The sequence below is a fragment of the Nyctereutes procyonoides genome, unplaced genomic scaffold, assembly GCF_905146905.1.
Source record: "Nyctereutes procyonoides isolate TBG_1078 unplaced genomic scaffold, NYPRO_anot_genome, whole genome shotgun sequence".
Taxonomy (NCBI): domain Eukaryota; kingdom Metazoa; phylum Chordata; class Mammalia; order Carnivora; family Canidae; genus Nyctereutes; species Nyctereutes procyonoides.
Window position 1 is genome coordinate 89253400 of NW_026575140.1, and position 20829 is coordinate 89274228.

At 50.1% G+C, this 20829-nt stretch overlaps 1 protein-coding gene across 1 annotated transcript; it reads left to right on the forward strand.

The window, feature by feature from the left end:
* Positions 1–1059: 1059 nt before the first annotated feature.
* LOC129496969 (uncharacterized protein C10orf95-like) lies at positions 1060–1842 on the forward strand. Its single transcript, XM_055305312.1, has one exon. It carries the CDS (start codon positions 1060–1062, stop codon positions 1840–1842), a length of 783 nt encoding a protein of 260 aa, XP_055161287.1.
* The last annotated feature ends 18987 nt before the right edge of the window (positions 1843–20829 follow it).

Genomic DNA, 20829 nt, shown 5'->3' on the forward strand with positions numbered 1-20829 from the left:
GGAGGCCTCACTGTGACTGGGAGCCCCCCCCCCCCCACTCCTCTTGCGGATCCCTGGAAACAGGGTCACGGACTCCGAGGCCTAAGAGAGTCACAGGCTCCGCAGAATGTAAGCGACTTTCAGGGACACCGTCTCCCCTCCAGGGAGCACCACCACCGTCGTCTCAGCCCCCCTCTCCCCCCCTCTCCTCGCCCCCCAACGTGGCTGGAGCGTCTCCCTGCCCCGGGCCCTGGTGCGGGCTCCTCAGGCCGGGGCAGCAGGCAGGTGGCCCCTGCTCGCTGCACGGCCAGGTCGGGGGTGTCAAGGCCCATTCCCTTCAGGGTTAAAGGGTTTTCAACGGCTCCGGAGCGGCGGGACCTCGGGCTCAGAGTCCGTCCGTCCAGACGCCGAGGAGCCCCGCAGCCGGGTCTTGGGGGCGCGCGGCTGCCGGCCTCGGGCTCGACTACCCCACCTGCCCCCCCGCCCGAGCCCCCACCCCTCCGCGGCCCGCCCGGATCCCTGGACCCCCTGGACCCCGCCTAGACCCCCCTAGACCCTCCTAGATCCCGCCTAGACCCCGCCTAGACCCCCCAGACGCCCCCTAGACACCCCTAGACCCCGCGTAGACCCCGCAGGCCGGAGCTGACCCCGGGGGAGGCGGGCTCATCTGGCAGGACAGCTGCGTGTGTGGGTGTCGCCCCGTGCCCTCTGGCGCCCCGGGCCCCGGGCCCCCTCCTCCTGGTCCCTTCGGGCCGCCCGGGCGGTCGGTCGCGTCCTTGCAGCCTCGCGGGGCCTGAGCCGAGCCGTCACCCCGGGCTGCTGCGCCCCTGCGGCCACTGGGGGTGGGGGGGACAGCTGACCTGGGCCATGGACCGGTCCTGCCGACCCCGCGCCCGTCGGGAACCAGCAGCCTGCCCAGGGTGGGCCTGCCCCTCGCCGGGCGTGGGGTCCCCGCAGGCTGACCCCCCGCAGGGTGACCCCCGAGAGACCCCCCAAGGACCTCGGCAGCGCGGAGCTTTGCGGGAGCCGGGGTGACCCAGGGCCCCGGAGGCGTCCCCAGGGGAGGGCGCGGCCCCCGGAATGCCGGAGCCGCTGGGCCGCACCGTCCAGCTGTGCGCTGCCGCTCGCGGGGCCGCCCGTGGGCCGCGGGTCGCCGGGGTCGCGGAGGTCGCTGGGAGCCAGGAGGCCCACGCCACTGCCGGCTCGGAGGGTGCACGCGGCTCTCGTGTGGGCCGGGCCCCGGAAGCCCTGTGGCACCTGCGGCACCTGCGGCAGGTGAACCGCCAGCGCCGCTCCGTGGAGGTGCCTGCGCCGGCTGCCCCGGGGCCTCTGCCGCTGGGGGGATCCAGCCGGGGGGGATCCAGCGGGAAGGATCCAGCGGGGAGGATACAGGGGGGAGGATCCAGCCGGAAGGATCCAGCCAGGAGGCTCCGGGGCCTGGATCCTGGCTCAGGTGTTGGCTCTGCGACCTCGGGAAACACCCACCCCCTTGAGTGGCGGGCGGGGTTCTGGACAGAGTGCCGGTCTGCAGAAGCAAGGGACTCGGGGCGCAGGGGAGAGCGGGGCCGGGTCACCTGGGCCCCCGAGGCCTGTGCAGGTGCTTCAGGGCGAGCTCGCGGCTCCCCTGTCGGCTGGCGCCAAGCGGCACCATCGCTGCCCTGGGCCCTGACTTCACTTCTCTGCAGCCCCGACCTCGGCAGGAGCCACCCTGTCTGCCCCTCCCCACCGGGGCTCATCCCCCCCTGCAGGACGCCTGGCCATCCGGGCCCCTTGTCCCCCGCTGCCACTGGAGGCCACGCATCCTGCTGCTTCCAGAGTCCCCTCATCCCCCTCCACTTCTCCAGCGACCTGCTGGCGCAGTGACTTCTCCCCCGAAGCTGGGATCCCAGCAAGCGCCGCTTCCCACTCTTACGGCTGGGGTAGGTCCTGCTGCAGGTCCCCCATCCACTTCTCCACCTCGTGCCCATGCGACCTTCCATGTATCTAACCCCCTAGCCTTGCTTTCTCTGGGAAGAAACAGGTGCAGACGTGCAGAAGCCACTCCCCGCAGGCCGTGCAGGCCAGGGAGGAGTAGAGCCCAGGTGCACACCAGGTGGGCTGGGGCCAGGGCTCTCCCCACGGTGCCATGTGAGCCCCCCCTGCCCTGGGCCTCACCCGCAGAACTATTGCCTCTTTCCAGGGCTCCTGGGACTCAGGACCTGGCGTCTGGGTTCCTGTGCCTTGAGCCATCTGTGGGCTGGCTCTGCAGACCCCAGGGAGAGTGCCTGGCGTCCCTTGGAAAGGATCCTCCCGCCCAGTCAGCTTCTTTTATCTCAGGCACAAGTCAATATTCAAGTATGTGGGATAGTAGGTTCTGAACTTCCCGGTACCTTTGGCGGCCACGTGTTAGCCTGGAGATGAAGCAGGTTCAGTAGGTCTGGGGCTGGGGAGGCGGGGAGGGCTCCTCTTTGTCAGGTCAGCCAAAGGAAGAAATGCAGCCTCTGATCCATCCCCAGTCCAGTCTGTGGGGTTTGCACTGGTGCTGCCTCAGTGCCTCAGCCCTGAGCTGTGCCGGTTGTGGCTTTCCTGCACACTTTGCAGCTGCTAGTGCTTTCGGGGAAAATGCTAAGAAATGAGTTTCACCCACCAGACTTTTAAACAGGGCAGGATATTCAACATAGTATTGGAAGTCCTAGCCTCAGCAATCAGACAACAAAAAGACATTAAAGGCATCCAAATTGGCAAAGAAGAAGTCAAACTCTCCCTCTTCGCCAATGACATGATACTCTACATAGAAAACCCAAAAGCCTCCACCCCAAGATTGCTAGAACTCATACAGCAATTTGGTAGCATGGCAGGATACAAAATCAATGCCCAGAAATCAATGGCATTCCTATACACTAACAATGAGACTGAAGAAAGAGAAATTAAGGAGTCAATCCCATTTACAATTGCACCCAAAAGCATAAGATACCTAGGAATAAACCTAACCAAAGAGGTAAAGGATCTATACCCTAAAAACTATAGAACACTTCTGAAAGAAATTGAGGAAGACACAAAGAGATGGAAAAATATTCCATGCTCATGGATTGGCAGAATTAATATTGTGAAAATGTCAATGTTACCCAGGGCAATTTACACGTATAATGCAATCCCTATCAAAATACCATGGACTTTCTTCAGAGACTTAGAACAAATTATTTTAAGATTTGTGTGGAATCAGAAAAGACCCCGAATAGCCAGGGGAATTTTAAAAAAGAAAACCATAGCTGGGGGCATCACAATGCCAGATTTCAGGTTGTACTACAAAGCTGTGGTCATCAAGACAGTGTGGTACTGGCACAAAAACAGACATATAGATCAATGGAACAAAACAGAGAACCCAGAAGTGGACCCTGAACTTTATGGTCAACTAATATTCGATAAAGGAGGAAAGACGATCCACTAGAAGAAAGACAGTCTCTTCAATAAATGGTGCTGGGAAAATTGGACATCCACATGCAGAAGAATGAAACTAGACCACTCTCCTGTACCATACACAAAGATAAACTCAAAATGGATGAAAGATCTAAATGTGAGACAAGATTCCATCAAAATCCTAGAGGAGAACACAGGCAACACCCTTTTTGAACTCGGCCACTGTAACTTCTTGCAAGATACATCCACGAAAGCAAAAGAAACAAAAGCAAAAATGAACTATTGGGACTTCATCAAGATAAGAAGCTTTTGCACAGCAAAGGATACAGTCAACAAAACTCAAAGACAACCTACAGAATGGGAGAAGATATTTGCAAATAACATATCAGATAAAGGGCTAGTTTCCAAAATCTATAAAGAACTTATTAAACTCAACAGCAAAGAAACAAACAATCCAATCATGAAATGGGCAAAGGACATGAACAGAAATCTCACAGAGGAAGACATAAACATGGCCAACATGCACATGAGAAAATGCTCTGCATCACTTGCCATCAGGGAAATACAGATCGAAACCACAATGAGATACCACCTCACACCAGTGAGAATGGGGAAAATTAACAAGGCAGGAAACCACAAATGTTGGAGAGGATGTGGAGAAAAGGGAACCCTCTTACACTGTTGGTGGGAATGTGCACGGGTGCAGCCACTCTGGAAAACTGTGTGGATGTTCCTCAAAGAGTTAAAAATAGACCTGCCCTACGACCCAGCAATTGCACTGTTAGGGATTTACCCCAAAGATTCAGATGCAATGAAACGCCGGGACACCTGCACCCTGATTTTTATAGCAGCAATGGCCACAATAGCCAAACTGTGGAAGGAGACTCGGTGCCCATCGAAAGATGAATGGATAAAGAAGATGTGGTTTATGTATACAATGGAATATTACTCAGCCATTAGAAACGACAAATACCCACCATTTGGTTCAACGTGGATGGAACTGGAGGGTATTATGCTGAGTGAAGTAAGTCAATCGGAGAAAGACAAACAGTGTATGTTCTCATTCATTTGGGGAATATGAATAATAGTGAAAGGGAATATAAGGGAAGGGAGAAGAAATGTGTGGGAAATATCAGAAAGGGACACAGAACATAAAGACTCCTAACTCTGGGAAACGAACTAGGGGTGGTGAAGGGGGAGGAGGGCGGGGGGTGGGGGTGAGTGGGTGACGGGCACTGGGGGGACACTTGACGGGATGGGCACTGGGTGTTATTCTGTATGTTGGTAAATTGACACCAATAGAAATTAATTTTAAAAAAATAAAAAATACATAAATAAACAGGGCAGGAGCGTAAATTGTAATGAGTTAATGCTTACAGGACACTTTACATGCCAGATACTTTTCTACATTCCTCATGTGATTACACCCTTTAATTGTCAGGACTGCCCTGTGAGATAGATGAGGTTTTTATGCCCGTTTGTCAATGCTACAGAGGGGTAAAGTGGTTTGTCCAAGGTCATACATCTTGAAATCTGACTTTAAACCTCACACTGTTAATCACTAGGCTTAATTCCTTCTAGAGCTGTGAGGTTGGGCCTTGGACAGCATGACACATTCTGCTAGAAAGATGTGTGTTCTGCTGTGAGAAACACCCAAATTTATCATCCAGATGACACTCTGATTTGACTTTATTCTAGATTTATTTTTATCATGAGATTCGTCTTCCTAATGGAATTGTGCCTACATCAATATTAAAATAAGTTTGCATTCCTTGAGCACTCAATAGCAATGGGGTGTGTGTGTGTGTGTGTGTGTGTGTGTGTGTGTGTAGCTGGGTGAGTTGAGATGTTAGGAAGAGCTGGTCTGGAAATGGGCAGGAGCAGTGGGGCAGGGAGAAGCTGAAGGGCATCATAAACCAGTGTAGCTGAGCCATAAAGTGCATTCTTTCTGCTGACTAACCGACCCTCACCCCTCAGTCCCAAAGAGAGTACGCGGGGTGTCCTGTATGTGAGAGAGGCCCGAGTCCTTTTCATTATCTTCTACGGCACAGCATGCCTTCTCTCCTCATAGGGTATTTCTAAAGCACCCGGTGGTGGGTGCTGGCATGTGTCTGTGCCTGGGCATGTGTTTGAAACGTGTATGGGGTCCTATCAGAATCCCTTTGTGCAGGGTACCTGGGGCCAGGCAATATCACTCCTACTTGGGGCAAATCACTTTACCACACTGTGCCTCTTTGTGGCATCAATAAAGTGGTAATAAAAATCACAGATGCCTGCAGAGTGTTCTTGAAGATGAAATGATGTAAGATGTGTAAGTCTTGCCTTTTTAAAGTGGAGATATTATTCTCTCCGTACGGCCTTTCTTCCCTGTGGTTTATACATTTTAATTTCCCCCAGTAACTCCTTTCCAGCCTGCTGGTAGACATTACTCAGCTCTTTTCTAGAATGAATGTTCTTACAGGCTTTCAGACAAATCCTTACTGCCAGTTTGACAAACCAACTCCCTCCCCAACCACACTAAATATTCTCTACATTCAGAGAAGGGAGAGCTCGGGCCGGGTAGTGTGTTTAAGTTTACCTGGACCCAGGGTCACTTCTGACCCCAAGGACTGAGACTTCTCTTCCAAACTGAATATACAAACCATCTCTCCAGGGCAGACTGGTCTTTAAAGGCGTAGACGATTCTTCAGCTAGAGCGTAATCCCACAGTGGCTTGCTCTACTATTTCCAGGCCTTAAAATATTAGAGCAGGATGAGGCCATTAGCTCATTTCACACCTGGAGAGAAAATCTTTGCTTAGAACACACAGTGACGGCTGCTTGAGAGTGCCACGTCACCAGGAGGCAAGAGATGATATCACGGGGCTTGGAACCAGGAAAGACTGTCTTTGACGTCCAGTTCCACCATCAACTGGCATGTGACCGACTGTGAGAATTTCAACCTCTTGGAGCCCTTAAGCCTCTCAGATCCTCCTCCTCCTCTTCCTCCTCCTCCTCCTCCTCCTCCTCTTCCTCTTCCTCCTCCTCCTCCTCCTCCCCCTCCTCGTTATCACAGGCTGTGCCATCATGTGAAATCTCCTTGCGCTGATAATGAGGTTTTCCACATCTGGTGACAGGAAGGAACCACCACCTGATGAAGCTCTGCATGTGCTCCAGACTTTGAGGCAGCACCCCACTCCTGAACCCTCACAATAACCCCGCAAGGATAGTGTTATTATCTCCAGGTAGAGACACGGGAACTGAACTTTAGAGAAATTAACCGGCTTGCTCACCGTTGCACATTCTGTTAATGGTAGAACCATCTCGACATCTCTCCTGTGGACCAGGATTTATGTTTACCCAAGGGTACAGTATTCTTGCTTGAACATCTGACTTCCTTCCAACAGGTACACGGACCCTATCTTGGGCTCTATGCCACAAACACGTGGCCAAGTGAGTGAGGAAGCCTGCCCGCAAGGCTTCGGGCGGTGCTGTGAGCAGACGGAGGGTTTCTGCAGGAGGAGGCTGTGCCGCAGGTGGAGACTCTTCTCATCCCATCAGACGCTTCCAGGTTTGTGTGCTTTGGGGCCTCAGTGACATCAGTCTTATCTCGAAGGCAATGGAATTGCATATGAATTTTTCAAGCATCTTTACACAAAAATATGTTCAACTATTTTCATAGGACAGGTGCAGGGGGAACACGTATATGATGTCATTTGGTCAATCTACAAATATCTATTGAGAGAGTGCTGCATGCGCAGCCCTGGGTGATGATGTTCAGAAATTGTTGGGCACGAAGCGAATCACTGTCTCAACGATCCTGCATCTCTGGAGCCCACGGTGTCATTGAAGCCTGTGGCATTTGCACAAATCTGTGAAGATCGGCCCCTGTCCTCCCCCATTTCCCATTTCTCCTTCCAAGTCCACCGTGCCCACTTGTGAGGAGCCTATCCCCACTTCCCACCGTACCACTCATCCTGCTTTGTGTGAATGAGTCTCTCTTCTCATTTACCACGTTCTGACTTCGTAGATAAATAGCAATATGTTTGGCACAGAAAAATTGGAAATACTGATACTTCACCCCTCCCCCCCATTCCCTTGAGATATAATTTAAAAAGTTTGGAGCAGGAGGCTTCGTGTGAGGCCACAGCTCTGTCACATGGCAGCAAACCCAGGCCCTCCCCAGGCTCCCCAGGTAGCCAGATCTGCACACACACGCACCTACCCCTGTTTTCTTCTCCCTTCTCTATTCCTTTCCGTGTTTCCTGTCTCCTCCCTACCCCAGAGCAGAGGCCAATAACCCCATTTCTGGAGCTCCAGTCTCCCGTGGGCACAGCCTGTCACACATACATTGAGTTGCTAAGGGTAAAATAACGAGTCACGGAGGCTGTGCCAGCGGGACACCAAAGAGTTAAGCAAAGACAGTCAAATTCACTGCGTATGGGATAACACGTACAATATTTGGAATGGGGATCGCAATTCTGTAGCACTTGGTGGACAATTTCCTTGGTTTTATGCTAAGAATATGGGATTCCTGAAGCAATAAGTGATAGCATGATGATAGGACCTAGGGCTAGTGTTCTCCTTTCATAAGATGTGATACAACATATGTGAGGTGCTTGAGTTTAAATTCTTCGTAAAAAGAAGAAGTATCTATTTTTGAATAGACCATGTTTCTCTCACTCCAAATTTAGCTTTTGGTTCCTCTCTCTCATCAGGAGTAAAACTGCTTGGAATTCATGGGCAGGGGGCCATGCGGCTCCCTGGCTCGCAGGTGCTGTGTGCTGCCTTCAGCTGTCTGTCTGGCCACAGCTCCTCCTCCACGGCCCATCCTGTCTCCGTGTTGAGTCTAGCCACCCATTTGGTTCCCAGAGAGACTTGAGGGAGTCTCTGCTCCCCCCTGATCTCATCTCTATAGGGGAGGGTGACATTGAGACATAAGATTTAGTCAGTGAGAGCTCAGCCAAGTCAATGGGGGGGGTAGAAGATGGAAGAAAGAAATTAAGAGCTGAGAATTCAGGAGAAAGGGAGCAACCTGGAGAAGCAGACAAATAAGATGAAGATGTCTTCCTGGAAAGAAAGATCATGGGAAAAAGAGAGAGAGAGAGAGAAGAGCAAAAAAACATAGACTAACCATGCAAAACAAAGGTAAGAAGGCGGAGACCTGGGATCCAGTCCCGCGTCGGGCTCCCCGCGTGGAGCCTGCTTCTCCCCCTGCCTGTGTCTCTGCCTCTCTCTCTCTTTCTGTGTCTCTATGAATAAATAAATGAAATCTTAAAAAAAAAAAACAAAGGTAAGAAGGTTACACACAGACCCATACACACAGACACACACACCACAACAGTGGCAAGAAGTAACAACCATAGAATGAAACGTGACAGTTCTTAACCAAATTACTGTGGCTTTCAATGTGCGCGGTGCGCTGTTAATAGCGGGAAAACCAGAGCGTCCTTTTTATGTGACCACATAATTTCACACATAGTAAGACATTGAAAATCAACTCAACAGGCCCCTCTCACCCTTTTCTATTGAATTATTTAAAGATCAATCTATTGTGAAATCCATTTGCCCTCCGGTACGGTACTTCCGTAGCACCTGCCCTCATTGTTCCTATGAGATCCCCTGAAAGATCTGGTTTTAGAAGTCTTGGTATTCCCCTTTCTTCTGTTTTATTTATGTATTTATTTATTTATTTATTTGGGCCTCTTTCTTTGTATTTCCTCAGTCCTGCCAAGCTTGTGTCGGGACAAAGTGCCTGATGAGGAAGAGCAGAAACTCTGGCACAGATTTGGAGTAGGACAAGCCACTGCTTCCACTTCTATTACTTAGCAGACACCTGTTGGGTGGAATTGGTGGGGGAAGCAAAGAGGCCATAAGGACGTAACTTCTGATCAATTAAGATATACACACTGGCCACCAAAATCGACACAACGGCCGCTAAGAACAAGGCCGACCTGGTAGATCCGGCTGCCTTCCTGGTGCACTGCACGTATTTTGCTGGCTAAAACCACTTGTATGCCCCCCTCCCAGAACCCTAACGCTAGCGGCCCCTCCCTGCTACAGGTATTCTCCTTCAGGGCACTTTTGCATTTTTCTCTTATTTCTGCGTTTGAAACTTTTGTGAATCAAGATATGAATTGCTTCTCTAATTTGGCACATAACGTATAGCTGGAGCTCAATATGCAAGGCCAAGTTACTGGCTAGGAAAACAGACCTGAAAAGAGAGAGGGAAAAAGAAACCGTACCTAGAGTCATGCTTCTGGTTATCGGTGGTGGTTGTGGTGCCCCACCCACAACACGGCTGGATTTGTCTTCCACCCTATGAACCTGTTCTAAACTCTCCTTGTCAAATTTGGGTTTCCTTCAACTTTTTAAACCGTGGACTGGGTAGGATGGTGATGTGGTTGCCCACGGCCAACAAAGCTACATGAGGGCACGTCCTTCCCCAGCATACGGGTACCTATGATCTTCAGTGGCCCTCAGAGCAGGGTCCTCCCCTCACTTTTAATCATCTTCATCTCGAGAGTATCTGGGATCAGGGGAGAATGAGGAGGGAGGGAGGACAGATAGGAGCTGGCGAGCATTTCCCTTTAGATCTGAGCGGCCCAGAGGCTGCCCACAGCTCATCATCACTCTGAAATCATCCTCGTGAGCTCCAGCGGCGTCTTCGCTAGGCAGCCACAGCCACAGCCACATCGCTTCCTGCCTCACACAGGCTTGATTAGCACTGCGTTGACTTTTAAAAAAGAATCCACCTTAATCTGGGGCACTGGCTGCCTTGTAATGATGATAAAATCTCGTGTGTGTATGTGTGTGTGTGTGTGTGTGTAGGTGTGTAGGTGTTTGTCTTTTTTTTAACATGAGTGATGGTGCGGAGGCAGGGAGGCTGGTTTCTAGAGCATTGGGGTTGACCTTTAAGAGTCTACCCAAATTCCTTCAGGTCAGTTTCTTTCTCCACTCGTGTTATGATTCTAGCCGGTGTTTCATCTGTGCTTCCCTGTGAGAGTTTGTGTGTCTTAGGGGAATATCTCGAAAGGGCCAAAGCTTCCATACGGCAGCCAGGACCCACGGGGCAATGGAAGGAACAATGCAACTGCCGTCACCTCGGAATAGGCTCAGGTTGGTGCAAGAGATTGTAGGAGAGCCTGAGCGCCAGATCATCCAGCTCCCACCCTCTTCCTTCTGAGCATCATACACAACCTTCCTCATTTCCCACAAATCATCCAGAATCCTAAGAATTTTCTTTGCTGCCTTCCCCCCTCTCCTACACTGTAGATGTGTGTCTCTGACTAGCTGCCCGTCCACAATGAATGTAAGGATGAGCTGTTGAAACTGGGGGCACTAAGTTTCACTGCCAGATTGGTCAGCAAGTCCCGCATCTTAAGGACAGCTGACCGTGACCAACACACTCTTCAGGCAGCTGTCCTGTCTTTTCTTTCTTTCTTTCTTTCTTTCTTTCTTTCTTTCTTTCTTTCTTTCTTTTTTTTCTTTTTTTTAAAGATTTTATTTATTCATGAGAGACACACACACAGAAAGAGGCAGAGACACAGGCAGAGGGAGAAGCAGGCTCCATGCAGGGAGCCCGACATGGGACTTGACTCCGGGTCTCCAGGATCACACCCTGAGCTGAAGGCGGCGCTAAACCGCTGAGCCCCCAGGTGTCCCCAGGCAGCTGTCTTTGAACAATTTGAACCCACTTCCATTCTTCAAGCCTACAGCTCCTTCCCCAATTTCTCTTCATTTTCGGGCAGCAATGTGAAGGACCAAGCCTACCTGGTGAACCATGGAGTTTCGTGACCATCTTTGCACCAGTTCCTACGGACTTCCATTAAATCCTGTCAATAGACCCGTGAGACCCCCTGCTTCCTCTTACAGAAAGCCACATTTTAGTCGACATCCCATCTTCTTCGCAACAACTGCTACGAGCTGTAGAGGGTCTGAGAATTTGCTCTACTTGCAGTCTAACAAGGTCACTCGCCCCGGTTAACCTAGTTTTAAGGCTGGTGGTAGAAGGCACAGGATTCCTGAGTCAGACACAAAAGATGGGTTATTACTCACACCACCGCAGTAGCTGCAAGAGCAGCATTTTCGAGGCAATTCCATGAGCTCCAGTTCCCTTTAGGGTGATGTGAAAAGGGCCAGACGATACCTGCACATGCAGTAGATTCGGTCACAGAAGAGAGACTCTGAACTCAGAGAATCTGGATCTTTTAAAAATATTTTTTTTTTGAGAGAGAGAGAGAGAGAGAACGAGCAGGGGGAGGAGCAGAGGGAGAGGGAGAGACTCTCCAGGTGATTCCACTCTTAGCACAGAGCCTGATTTTTTTTTCATTCATGAGATATTTATTAAAATAACACATTTAGGGGAAAAAATCAATACAATGTATACATCATTACTGAAAACTGTATACCATCATACAAAAAAGGATTTTATTTTGGGAAATTGATTCCTAATTTATGGCAAGTTTTACTTTCAGAAATAAAACCACAAAACAACACGATCTAATTCAATCTTAAAGGCTGGCATGCTGAGCAAGGAATGTTCTTATTCTTTGTAGGAGCTCCTTCTTTACACTGTCAGGTACCAGGGCTCTGCCTTTTGGTGTGATTTCAGGCACCAAGTCATCAACAGTAACGTGTTCTAGTCCTTTTCCTTTAATGACCTCTCTACAGTGTGCCTTCAGCTGGTACTGAGATCATGACCTGAGCCAAAGTCAAGACTCGGATGCTTCACTGATGGAGCCACCCAGGTGACTTGAATCTTGAATCTTCCAAAAATGGGTTAAGCATGCTTCCTTTTTGTCCCAGAAGGGAACATTATCTGCATTCTATTAGAAAATGAGCCCACGTGCCCTTTGCTCTGGAGGGTGATGCATATTTATCACCGAAGCCTGCCTGTTGCACTAACATCCTTGAAAAGATTGGAACAAATGTTGGTCAGTACTTCTCTCGTAACATGTGCAGGAATGCGGATGCCAGAGCTCCAAGGAGAAATGTCTCTCGCCCGACCTCCAACCCTTCCCCTCAAGGTGTCTGATGTCTGCTTGAGCCACACCCAGCACGCTCTGCGTAAGTAGGGAAGTGCCCTTGTGGTAAAGCTGCATCCAGATGACCTCACCTGGTAGGATTCCCTTCTTCCAGCTGTCATACCTCCTCGGGTTTCTGTCGGCTTCGCAACATTCCTTTAAATGTGTGTGTGTGTGTGTGTGTGTGTCTTGCTTCCTGAGCCTCAGGTTGTTGGGGCAGGAGGTCTGAAGCAGGCTACTCTGTCATTACCTGATGCTTTAATTTAATAATAGTATCTAATTTATCCAATTTCAATCTTCTTTCATGGTTAGTCCCCTCACGTCCTATTGAAGAAACTCGTCTATTTGAAGGGCATGAAGGTATCTCCTGTGCTTACCTCTACAATAATTCATCTGGGATTGATCTCTGTGTAGGTCACAATGTAAGTCACACACACAGACACACACACACACACACACGAGTCTGAACACAATTCATTCAAAAGACTGTCTTTCCCCCTTGCCCTCAGTGCCATTTTTGTCGTTAATCATGTGATCCTATAGACATGTCTTTGTTTCTGAATTTTATGTTTTCTGAATTTTGTTTTTATTCCATTGGTTAGTTTGCTCATTCTTGAGTCAATAACATGTTACATGAATTAATATCCCCTTATGATGTAGCTTGGTAGCTGTTAGCGTAGTTAACAGTTAGTTTTAGTGTGTGTCCTTCAGGATCATTTTAGCTATTTTCAGACCATTGCACTCCTATAAGAATTTTAGAATTGTCTCATTAATTTATATAAATAATGATGGCATTTCTGTTGGGGTTGCAGTGAATCTGTGAATTAATTTTGATTAAAAAAGACGCAGCTTTGCACTATCTTAGACTCTTATGCCAGTTTATGGAAAAGGAGCTGATATATTTGTTTATGATTCCATAAGGAGAAGAGAGGGCTGTATTTCAGTGCCTGTGAACTCATTAGAATGAACAGGCCAAGATCTATGGGACTTTGGGCTGGGTTTTGCTGAGTGCCATATGTTCTCTCAAGTCTTAACATTCTTTCTCATTCTGTGCTCTTCCCCCTGCCCTTTGCCACGCCATGGAGCAACCGATGCTGAGTCTGTCTTACAGAGCACCATATTGGCTTAGCAGGCTTCTGAGAGCCCCTCCGAAGCCTCCCTTGGGAGTGTGCGTCACTGTGCTTTCTTCCTCTATACAGAGGAGAAGTAAAACTAGCCTCAGGGGATCCCTGGGTGGCGCAGCGGTTTGGTGCCTGCCTTTGGCCCAGGGCGCGATCCTGGAGACCCGGGATCGAATCCCACGTCGGGCTTCCGGTGCATGGAGCCTGCTTCTCCCTCTGCCTGTGTCTCTGCCTCTCTCTCTCTCTGTGAGTATCATAACTAAATAAAAAAAAATTAAAAAAAAAACTAGCCTCAGTATTGAGGAGCACAGCGTGTCACCCTCCCCAGGTAGTCCCGCAAGAGGAGGTTAACTGCCCCTCCCCTGCCTACAGGCAGTGCATTCGGGCTCCCTGATCTGCTTCATGGGTTTGCTGCTCTCCTCTTTCTCTGTCTTATCTCCTTTGCTGGGTTGGCTGGTGAGATGGTCGTGGATCCAAGGAGTTCCTGGACCACCACAGAAGTCGTGCTTGGTACTTGGAAGGGGTGAAGATGGAGGAGGAGAGGGATGGTGCCTTTTCTCCCCTCCTAGGCTCTTTAATCCAGCAAGCGGTATCAGCAGATTCCCTCCTGCCCTCCCATGCCCTCGTGAGGCCCTGTACAATTCTGATTTTCCAAAATGACTACTCAAAATCGTCCTGTCAATCCCTGCGCACCTCCTGGTCTGTCATAGCCAGTCAACAGACAGTTCCTTCTCTCAGTAGGTAAATGTTGTTCTGTACTGCCTGGCACTCACATCGGTGTCCAGAGGCTCACAAGCACCCCCTCCCCAATCCACCCCGAATTTTCTAGACACATCCCTGTGACCTGAGACAGTTTCATTGTTTCTGTCTTAAATTGACTTTCCATCCTGAGCATATAATTGGATGATTTTAACTACTCTGGACGCTTAATTCACATGTGAATGAACTTGTCCCCGGGAACACTGGTACATTTTAGCAAGTGCTTAGTCATTTTAATAGCTGGCTGTCCTCTTCAGACCTTTGTGTGTCTAAAGAAGATTGACAGATAGGAATCATCCTCAGTGGAAGAAATGTGTTCCTTTCTCCTAGAGGCAGTTTGCATTTCTCTGGGCACCAAGCACTCATATTTTATTCTTCGCTGTAGAGTTTTTCCTCGAATATCTTTGACTTGCCCTGATGACACTGGCTGGTCCTCTGAGCCCCTCTGACCCAGAAGCAGTCAGCCTGGGAAGGCCTGAAAGCTCCACTTTCAGGGTCTACTGGTCCTACAAGTTATAGGAAGTCACTGTGAAAGTGGAGGGCCAGTGAGGGGGGCCGAGGAGTCAGCACAGTCTTCAGGGGACCCCTTATGGCCTTGCAGGCAGGCGCAGGGTCAGTGCTCAACCGAGGGTGACTGTTTTTGTTGATGGTATGTGCCTGTGGCGGCGGTGGTGGCGGTTGTTACATAAACAGGCATCATTCCAGTCCACATGGAGCTGGAGTTGGAAAACCTGGCTTCCAACCCTGAGTTTGCCTCTCTGACCTTCAGTTTCTTTTCAAATTGGATTCGGTAGCAACTGCTGTCCAGGTTATTATGAAACATAACCTTATTTTATGCACAGCTTAAGAGTTCGACGCGGTGTGCAACACTTTGAGATTTGGTTTTCCAGGATCCCTTTGGGAATTAGCTATTCAGTCTTATTCTAGAACAATGTCAGCCAGACATTACTAGTTAGTATCAGGGGAAACCAACCCCTTATCCCAAGAATCTCTTAGATATTGAGATTGTTAAAAAACGAAATTCAACTGAGTACATTTTAAAGGTCTTATTGGGGGATCCCTGGATGGCACAGCAGTTTAGCGCCGCCTTCAGCCCAGGGCATGATCCTGGGGTCCTGGGATCGAGTCCCACGTCGGGCTCCCTGCATGGAGCCTACTTCTCCCTCTGCCTGTGTCTCTGCCTCTCTCTCTGTGTCTCTCATGAATAAATAAATAAAATCTTAAAAAAAATAAATAAAGGTCTTACTGGCTTTATTCAATGATTCATGAGTCAGACTGCAACCCATCTAGCAAATAGAAGGGAGCTCTGAAGAGTTGAACAAAATGTAAGACTTATAAGCAGAAGAGGGCAGGCCAAGGAAGTCATACTAGCAAAGAGCTGGTTGTTTGTGGCAAAGTCCCATTTCTAGAGGGGACAGCAGGGTCTAGCATGCAGATTGCATTACTGGTGCTGGTCAGGTCATTGCAGATTGAGTCATTTCCATTTCAGGGAGGGGATGAAATTGTATTTAAATGAGGTATTAAGTCTCCGTTTGGTGGCTTGGGGATTAACATTTGGGGCCCATTGTCTCTCTTTTTTTTTTTTTAACACAATATTATGGGAACATTTCCAACATTCCGGAATACATGGCTCTGATTCAAAAGTCGCAGTTTGAGAAGGCCAATTCCACCTCGGAGGAAACAGATGAGCCTTTCATTGTGACATGTTTGCTGAGGTTCCTGATGAATTTAGATGACTTCCGCATCAAATGCTTGGATGAAAAAGTAAAACTTTAGACAAATAATTGGTTGGTTTCAAAAATTCAGTTGCTTTGCATTATTTAGTCTAACTATCGGGACATTTAATTGCCTCAGCTTTGCTTCCTGGCTTTAGCATCTGAAAGACAAGTCATGAGCATGTGTAAGGTGAGCCCTGGTACTGTCAACAAGTCTGTGGGTCCCATTTCCCGGTATATTCCCTGCAAATAATCGTGTTCACTCAGTATGTGTTTATTTGCTCTGATTCCCCACAGGACAACTTAGGTTGGTTCTGAGCCCTTGGACCAGTGCTCCGTGGACACTAAACATCATTCACAGTTTGTGTCCAACTCTGTGTCCTCCATCCCTCACATGCTGCGAAGCACTCCAGACCCTCTCCACCACCAGCTGCCCCAAGCTGGACAGCAGGTTCCTGCCTGGCTCTGCTCACATCACTCCCTTTGCCATATAATTGTCCTCACAGCTTTTGTGAAATTCAGGGACCGTCTTATGTGCGTCTTCCACTAGGCCTTGTCTGAAAACTCCTGTAAGATTTGGTAAGAGCAATTCCCTACAGCACTCTACGGGCAATCTATTTGCTCCTTGCAGCCGTCCTGTGAGGTCAGTCATCTCACCCTCCTGCACAGGTGAGAGAACAGAAACAGCCTGACGATTACCCTGGACTCTGTGGTTAATGGAGCCCGAGCTTCTGATTCTCATTCCAGGTGTAAGGGCCCTCGGAGTTCCACCTGCTGCAGCTTTAATACTCAGCACACACACCAGCTTACATGTCTGTTTTCTCTGTACCCATCCTCAGGCTCCATCCCTTGAAAATGTTTTCTGGGTGGGGATCACATCTTGCTCACCACTGTATCCCTTACAACACTTTTTTTTTAATAAATTTATTTTTTATTGGTGTTCAATTTGCCAACATATAGAATAAATACTTATGAAGTTTTACTTTTAGGTATGTTCAGTGTGTGTTGGTTGACTGCATAAATCCTATGCACTTGCACTCAGTGTATGTATGTGTGTCTGTGGTGTGTATATGGTGTGCGTGATGTGTATGTGGTATATGTGTGCATATGTGCGTATGGTATGTGTGATTGTATGTGTGTGCTGTGTGCTATGCTTGTGGTATGGTGTGTATGTGATGTCGTGTGTGTATGTGAGCTGTGTGTGATGCATGTTAATGTGTTGTGTGTGACACATGTGAGACATAGGGGATGTATGATGTGTGCTATGCTGGGGGGTGTGATGTAGGGGTGCGTGTGAGAGGTGTTGGATGTGTGTGTGAATGAAAGATGGTGTGTGTGTGATGCATGTGATTTATGTGAGTGTGTGGTGTGTGTCCAGGCAGCAGAGCCAGCAGGCGGGCAGGGGTGTGCCAAGCCCAGAGCCCATGTCCAAGCTCACGGGGCCTGGGTCCCCTCTGTGTGCACTTTGGACTTTGTGGACAATCCATAACCTCACCTTCTTCCTTCCTCCTCTCTACTTTCTTGTCTTCATAACTGCCTGCACCCTGTGTCCTCTGCTCATCACTTCCTCCTCCCCGACCCTCCTTTCTGCCTCCTTGGTGACCTCTGAATGAGAACCAAGCCCTTGACAGACTAAAAGTATCTGTTTTTTAAGCATCATGACACGATCACTGGTTAAGCACAACAAAGCAGCTTAGTTAAAAGCTCCAGGAAGAAAAAGATGTGTGGAGGACGGCATGGTTTTGCTTGCAAACACGGCGTCTTACAAGTGCCCGTGCCCCCCACTTGGTAATCCAGGCCGGTTTCCCAAGAACAACAAAATTCTACCACAGTATCAGTGAGATGGGGCCCAGCTGATGAAGTGGTTTCCATGGAAATGCTATCACATGTGTGGAAGAAGCAGCCTGTTTTCTGCAGGAAAGAGATGGGAAATAATGGCCTAAATCACAAGCAGTCTGACCGTCTCTAGATTCACCTCCTATCACCTACGTCCCTTAGCTGGGAACAGGCCAGAGATTGGGCTCCAGGGCCTGGCCTCAGACTGCTCCCTGTGGCGGCACCTGGCAGGCCCGCAGAGCCCTTGCCCGGCCACGGCCTTCCTCTCCTCCTGGATGCTATGACCTAGGCCCTGAGCATCTTGAGGACAAGCGCTGTTATTTGCTCTATTTGTCGAGTGTTTGCTTGACACTGTCGTAAGTGCTTGGGATGATCAGAGGTATGAAGCAGGTGTTATTGGGTCCTTTCTAAAGTCAAAAACAGTCATTAAATTGCTTGGTCAAAGCTTCCTAGCCAATATGCGGAACAGGCAGGGGTCCAACTCAGGCCTCTGTTTGTCGATGGCCATGTCCCAGACCTCAGAGCCTTACAGTGCATCTGGTTGTATAGGGCAAAGGAAGGGAGGGAGGGAAGGAGGGAGGAAGGAAAGGAAGGAAAGGCGAGGGAGGGAGAAGAGGGAAGAAGAGAGGGAAGAAGGAGAAAGGGGGAAGGGGAGGAGGGAGGAGGGAGGGAGGGAAGGAGGAGCATATTGCATATGAAGACGCTGGGTATTCAGTCCTGAGGCAACAGGATGGCCATCCCGGGCAGGGGGCCGATTAATTAACAACAGGGGTCCAAGGTCCCGTTTCCCCTCTACTGTTGTGTTTGCTAGGGTGAGAAACTCACTCTGGGTGGCTAAATCCTGACTACTCAGGTCTTCTAGAGGAGCTTCCACAGTCGAATTTTTTTTTTTCTAGAAACTTCTCTGGAGCCTGGGCTCAGCACAGATACTCTGGACCCCTGGCAGCCGACCATTCATGGCCAAGCTGCCGTCGCTGGCTCTGGCCTTGTCTCCAGTCCAGAAGGAGGATATTTCTGAATAGTTTAGGAGCTGCCTGATTCTAGAAGAGGCAGATTGGCCTTCGGAGTACCCAGGCCAGTGGAGCCCGTGTGGAGAGACTCTGAAACTCTCTGAGACATCACCTCTTTGTAGGTCAGAGAAGGGCAGGGATGTGAGGGAAATGTGTACCTGTCTGAATTTTAACTAGAATTTGCTTCTCCTGAGCTGTGAGGGGGTCAAAGAACACTCTGTTCCCCGCGGAACCACGCTGGGGTCTCTGTCTGGAGTGCCCACCCTGTAGAGCACTTTCTCCTGACTCTCTCCTGTGGCTTTTGTCTTGTTCCCTCTTTGGACTTGTCCCTCATGGCTTGTTCTTCTTCCCCGGGATGTGCGGGAGGGGCTCAAGGGCAAGAGCAGAAGCAGACAGAAGGCCCGGGCTGACTGAGCACGTTACCTGCCGCTATGGGCCCGCGCGCTCCAGCCTTCAGGCCCTTCAACCAGCAGCACGTCATCCCACGCCCTGACTTCGGGGGTCAGACAGTGGGACGGAGCCCCCCGGTGATGGCTTGGATTCGGGGTTTGACCAGAGGTTGGCTGGAGGCACCCAGGTGGAGGGAGGCCTGGCCTGGAGAGCCACGGCGTTCCTGCATGTCTGGCTCCTCGCCGAGGATGAAGGGCCGGCCCGTGGCTCTCAGGCTGAGAGCTGTCCTTGCGTGGCTTGGGTTCCCAGAGAGAGAGACTCGAGAGGGAACATTCAGAGAACAAGCCTGTACTGGACAGAAAGTGGCAGATGACAGTTCCCTAAAGTCTGGGAAGAGGGGAGACGGGCTTGAACTTGCGGCGACCTTTGATTCCCCGCACCTGCTCCTCTGAGGCATTAGCAGACCAAGGAGGCTCAACACAGAATGTGGCCCCACAGTGACACTGAATCCCGGACGGCTGCCTTTTCTCCAGAACCAGTTGCCTTTTCGGTCTTGCAAGGGCCAGACAGGAAAGACGCAACTTTGCTGGTGTTTCACATGGTAACATGTGAGCCAGTTGGGGGGTTGGCGCCCGCAAGGCACTTGGTGACACGCGCGGGGCATAGAACCAAGTCCTTGTCCTAAGGACCCTGGCAATCTGCAGAGGAGGTGGGGCGTGACGACGGACGAAACCTTAGGGTGGACTGAAAAATAGGTTGACGTGGGTCCATGTTTTTCCAATTATCCCAAAGCCAGGATCTTACCTCCGACTGGAGAGCTTGGGTCCCAAACTCCTACATCTGGCCCACGTTGTATCTTCAAGGACAGATTCTTTGGGAAGCCCACCCATTCGCTCAAGGCCATCGTCCAACACTTGGCATAACTTCCCCATGTCAAGGCCCTGTGTCCCTCTCTGTGTCCAGTAATGATACCCTTCCGTGGCCTCCCCCTCTGCCCTAACTCAGCCTCCTTATCAGACAGCTCTTTGTATGACTACAGGGCCCCCGTGGACTTGACTATTCCATCGAGGTGCCTGGTCCACGTTACTCCCTGTGACAGAGGAAATATCCTTCCCTGGAGCCTGGACATAGAGAGCGGGGGGTGGGGGTGGGGGAGCACATGCACGCTGGGCCTCTACTTCCCTGGATAGCATGTTGTACCCTGACACCTTGTCATACCACATGGGCTAAGTGGGCTGGGGTCCACGGTATCTAGAGGGGAAAGGATTATTGTGCTGTGGGGGCCAAATGAGAAGGATTCCCGTATCTTCGAGGACCTTACTTCAGCTCTTCTATTACCTGTAGCTCTGGCAATGATGATTTCTTTAAAGAACCATGTCTTTGGGAAGACACAGAGTTGTAAATGAGGATAATGCTGTGAGTGGGCCTCTATGGGAGAGCAGTAGCTGTGCACCCCAGGGATGCTGCCTGTGTGGGAGGGACGGGCAGGGGACAATGCGGGCACTGTGCTCTGCAGAGGAGTGGCCATGACCTCTGGGGAGAGTGACTGAATAAAGCCAGCATCATGAGCCTCTGTGGCCTCATTTTTAGGCCAAAACTGGACTGGGCCTTTCTTTAAG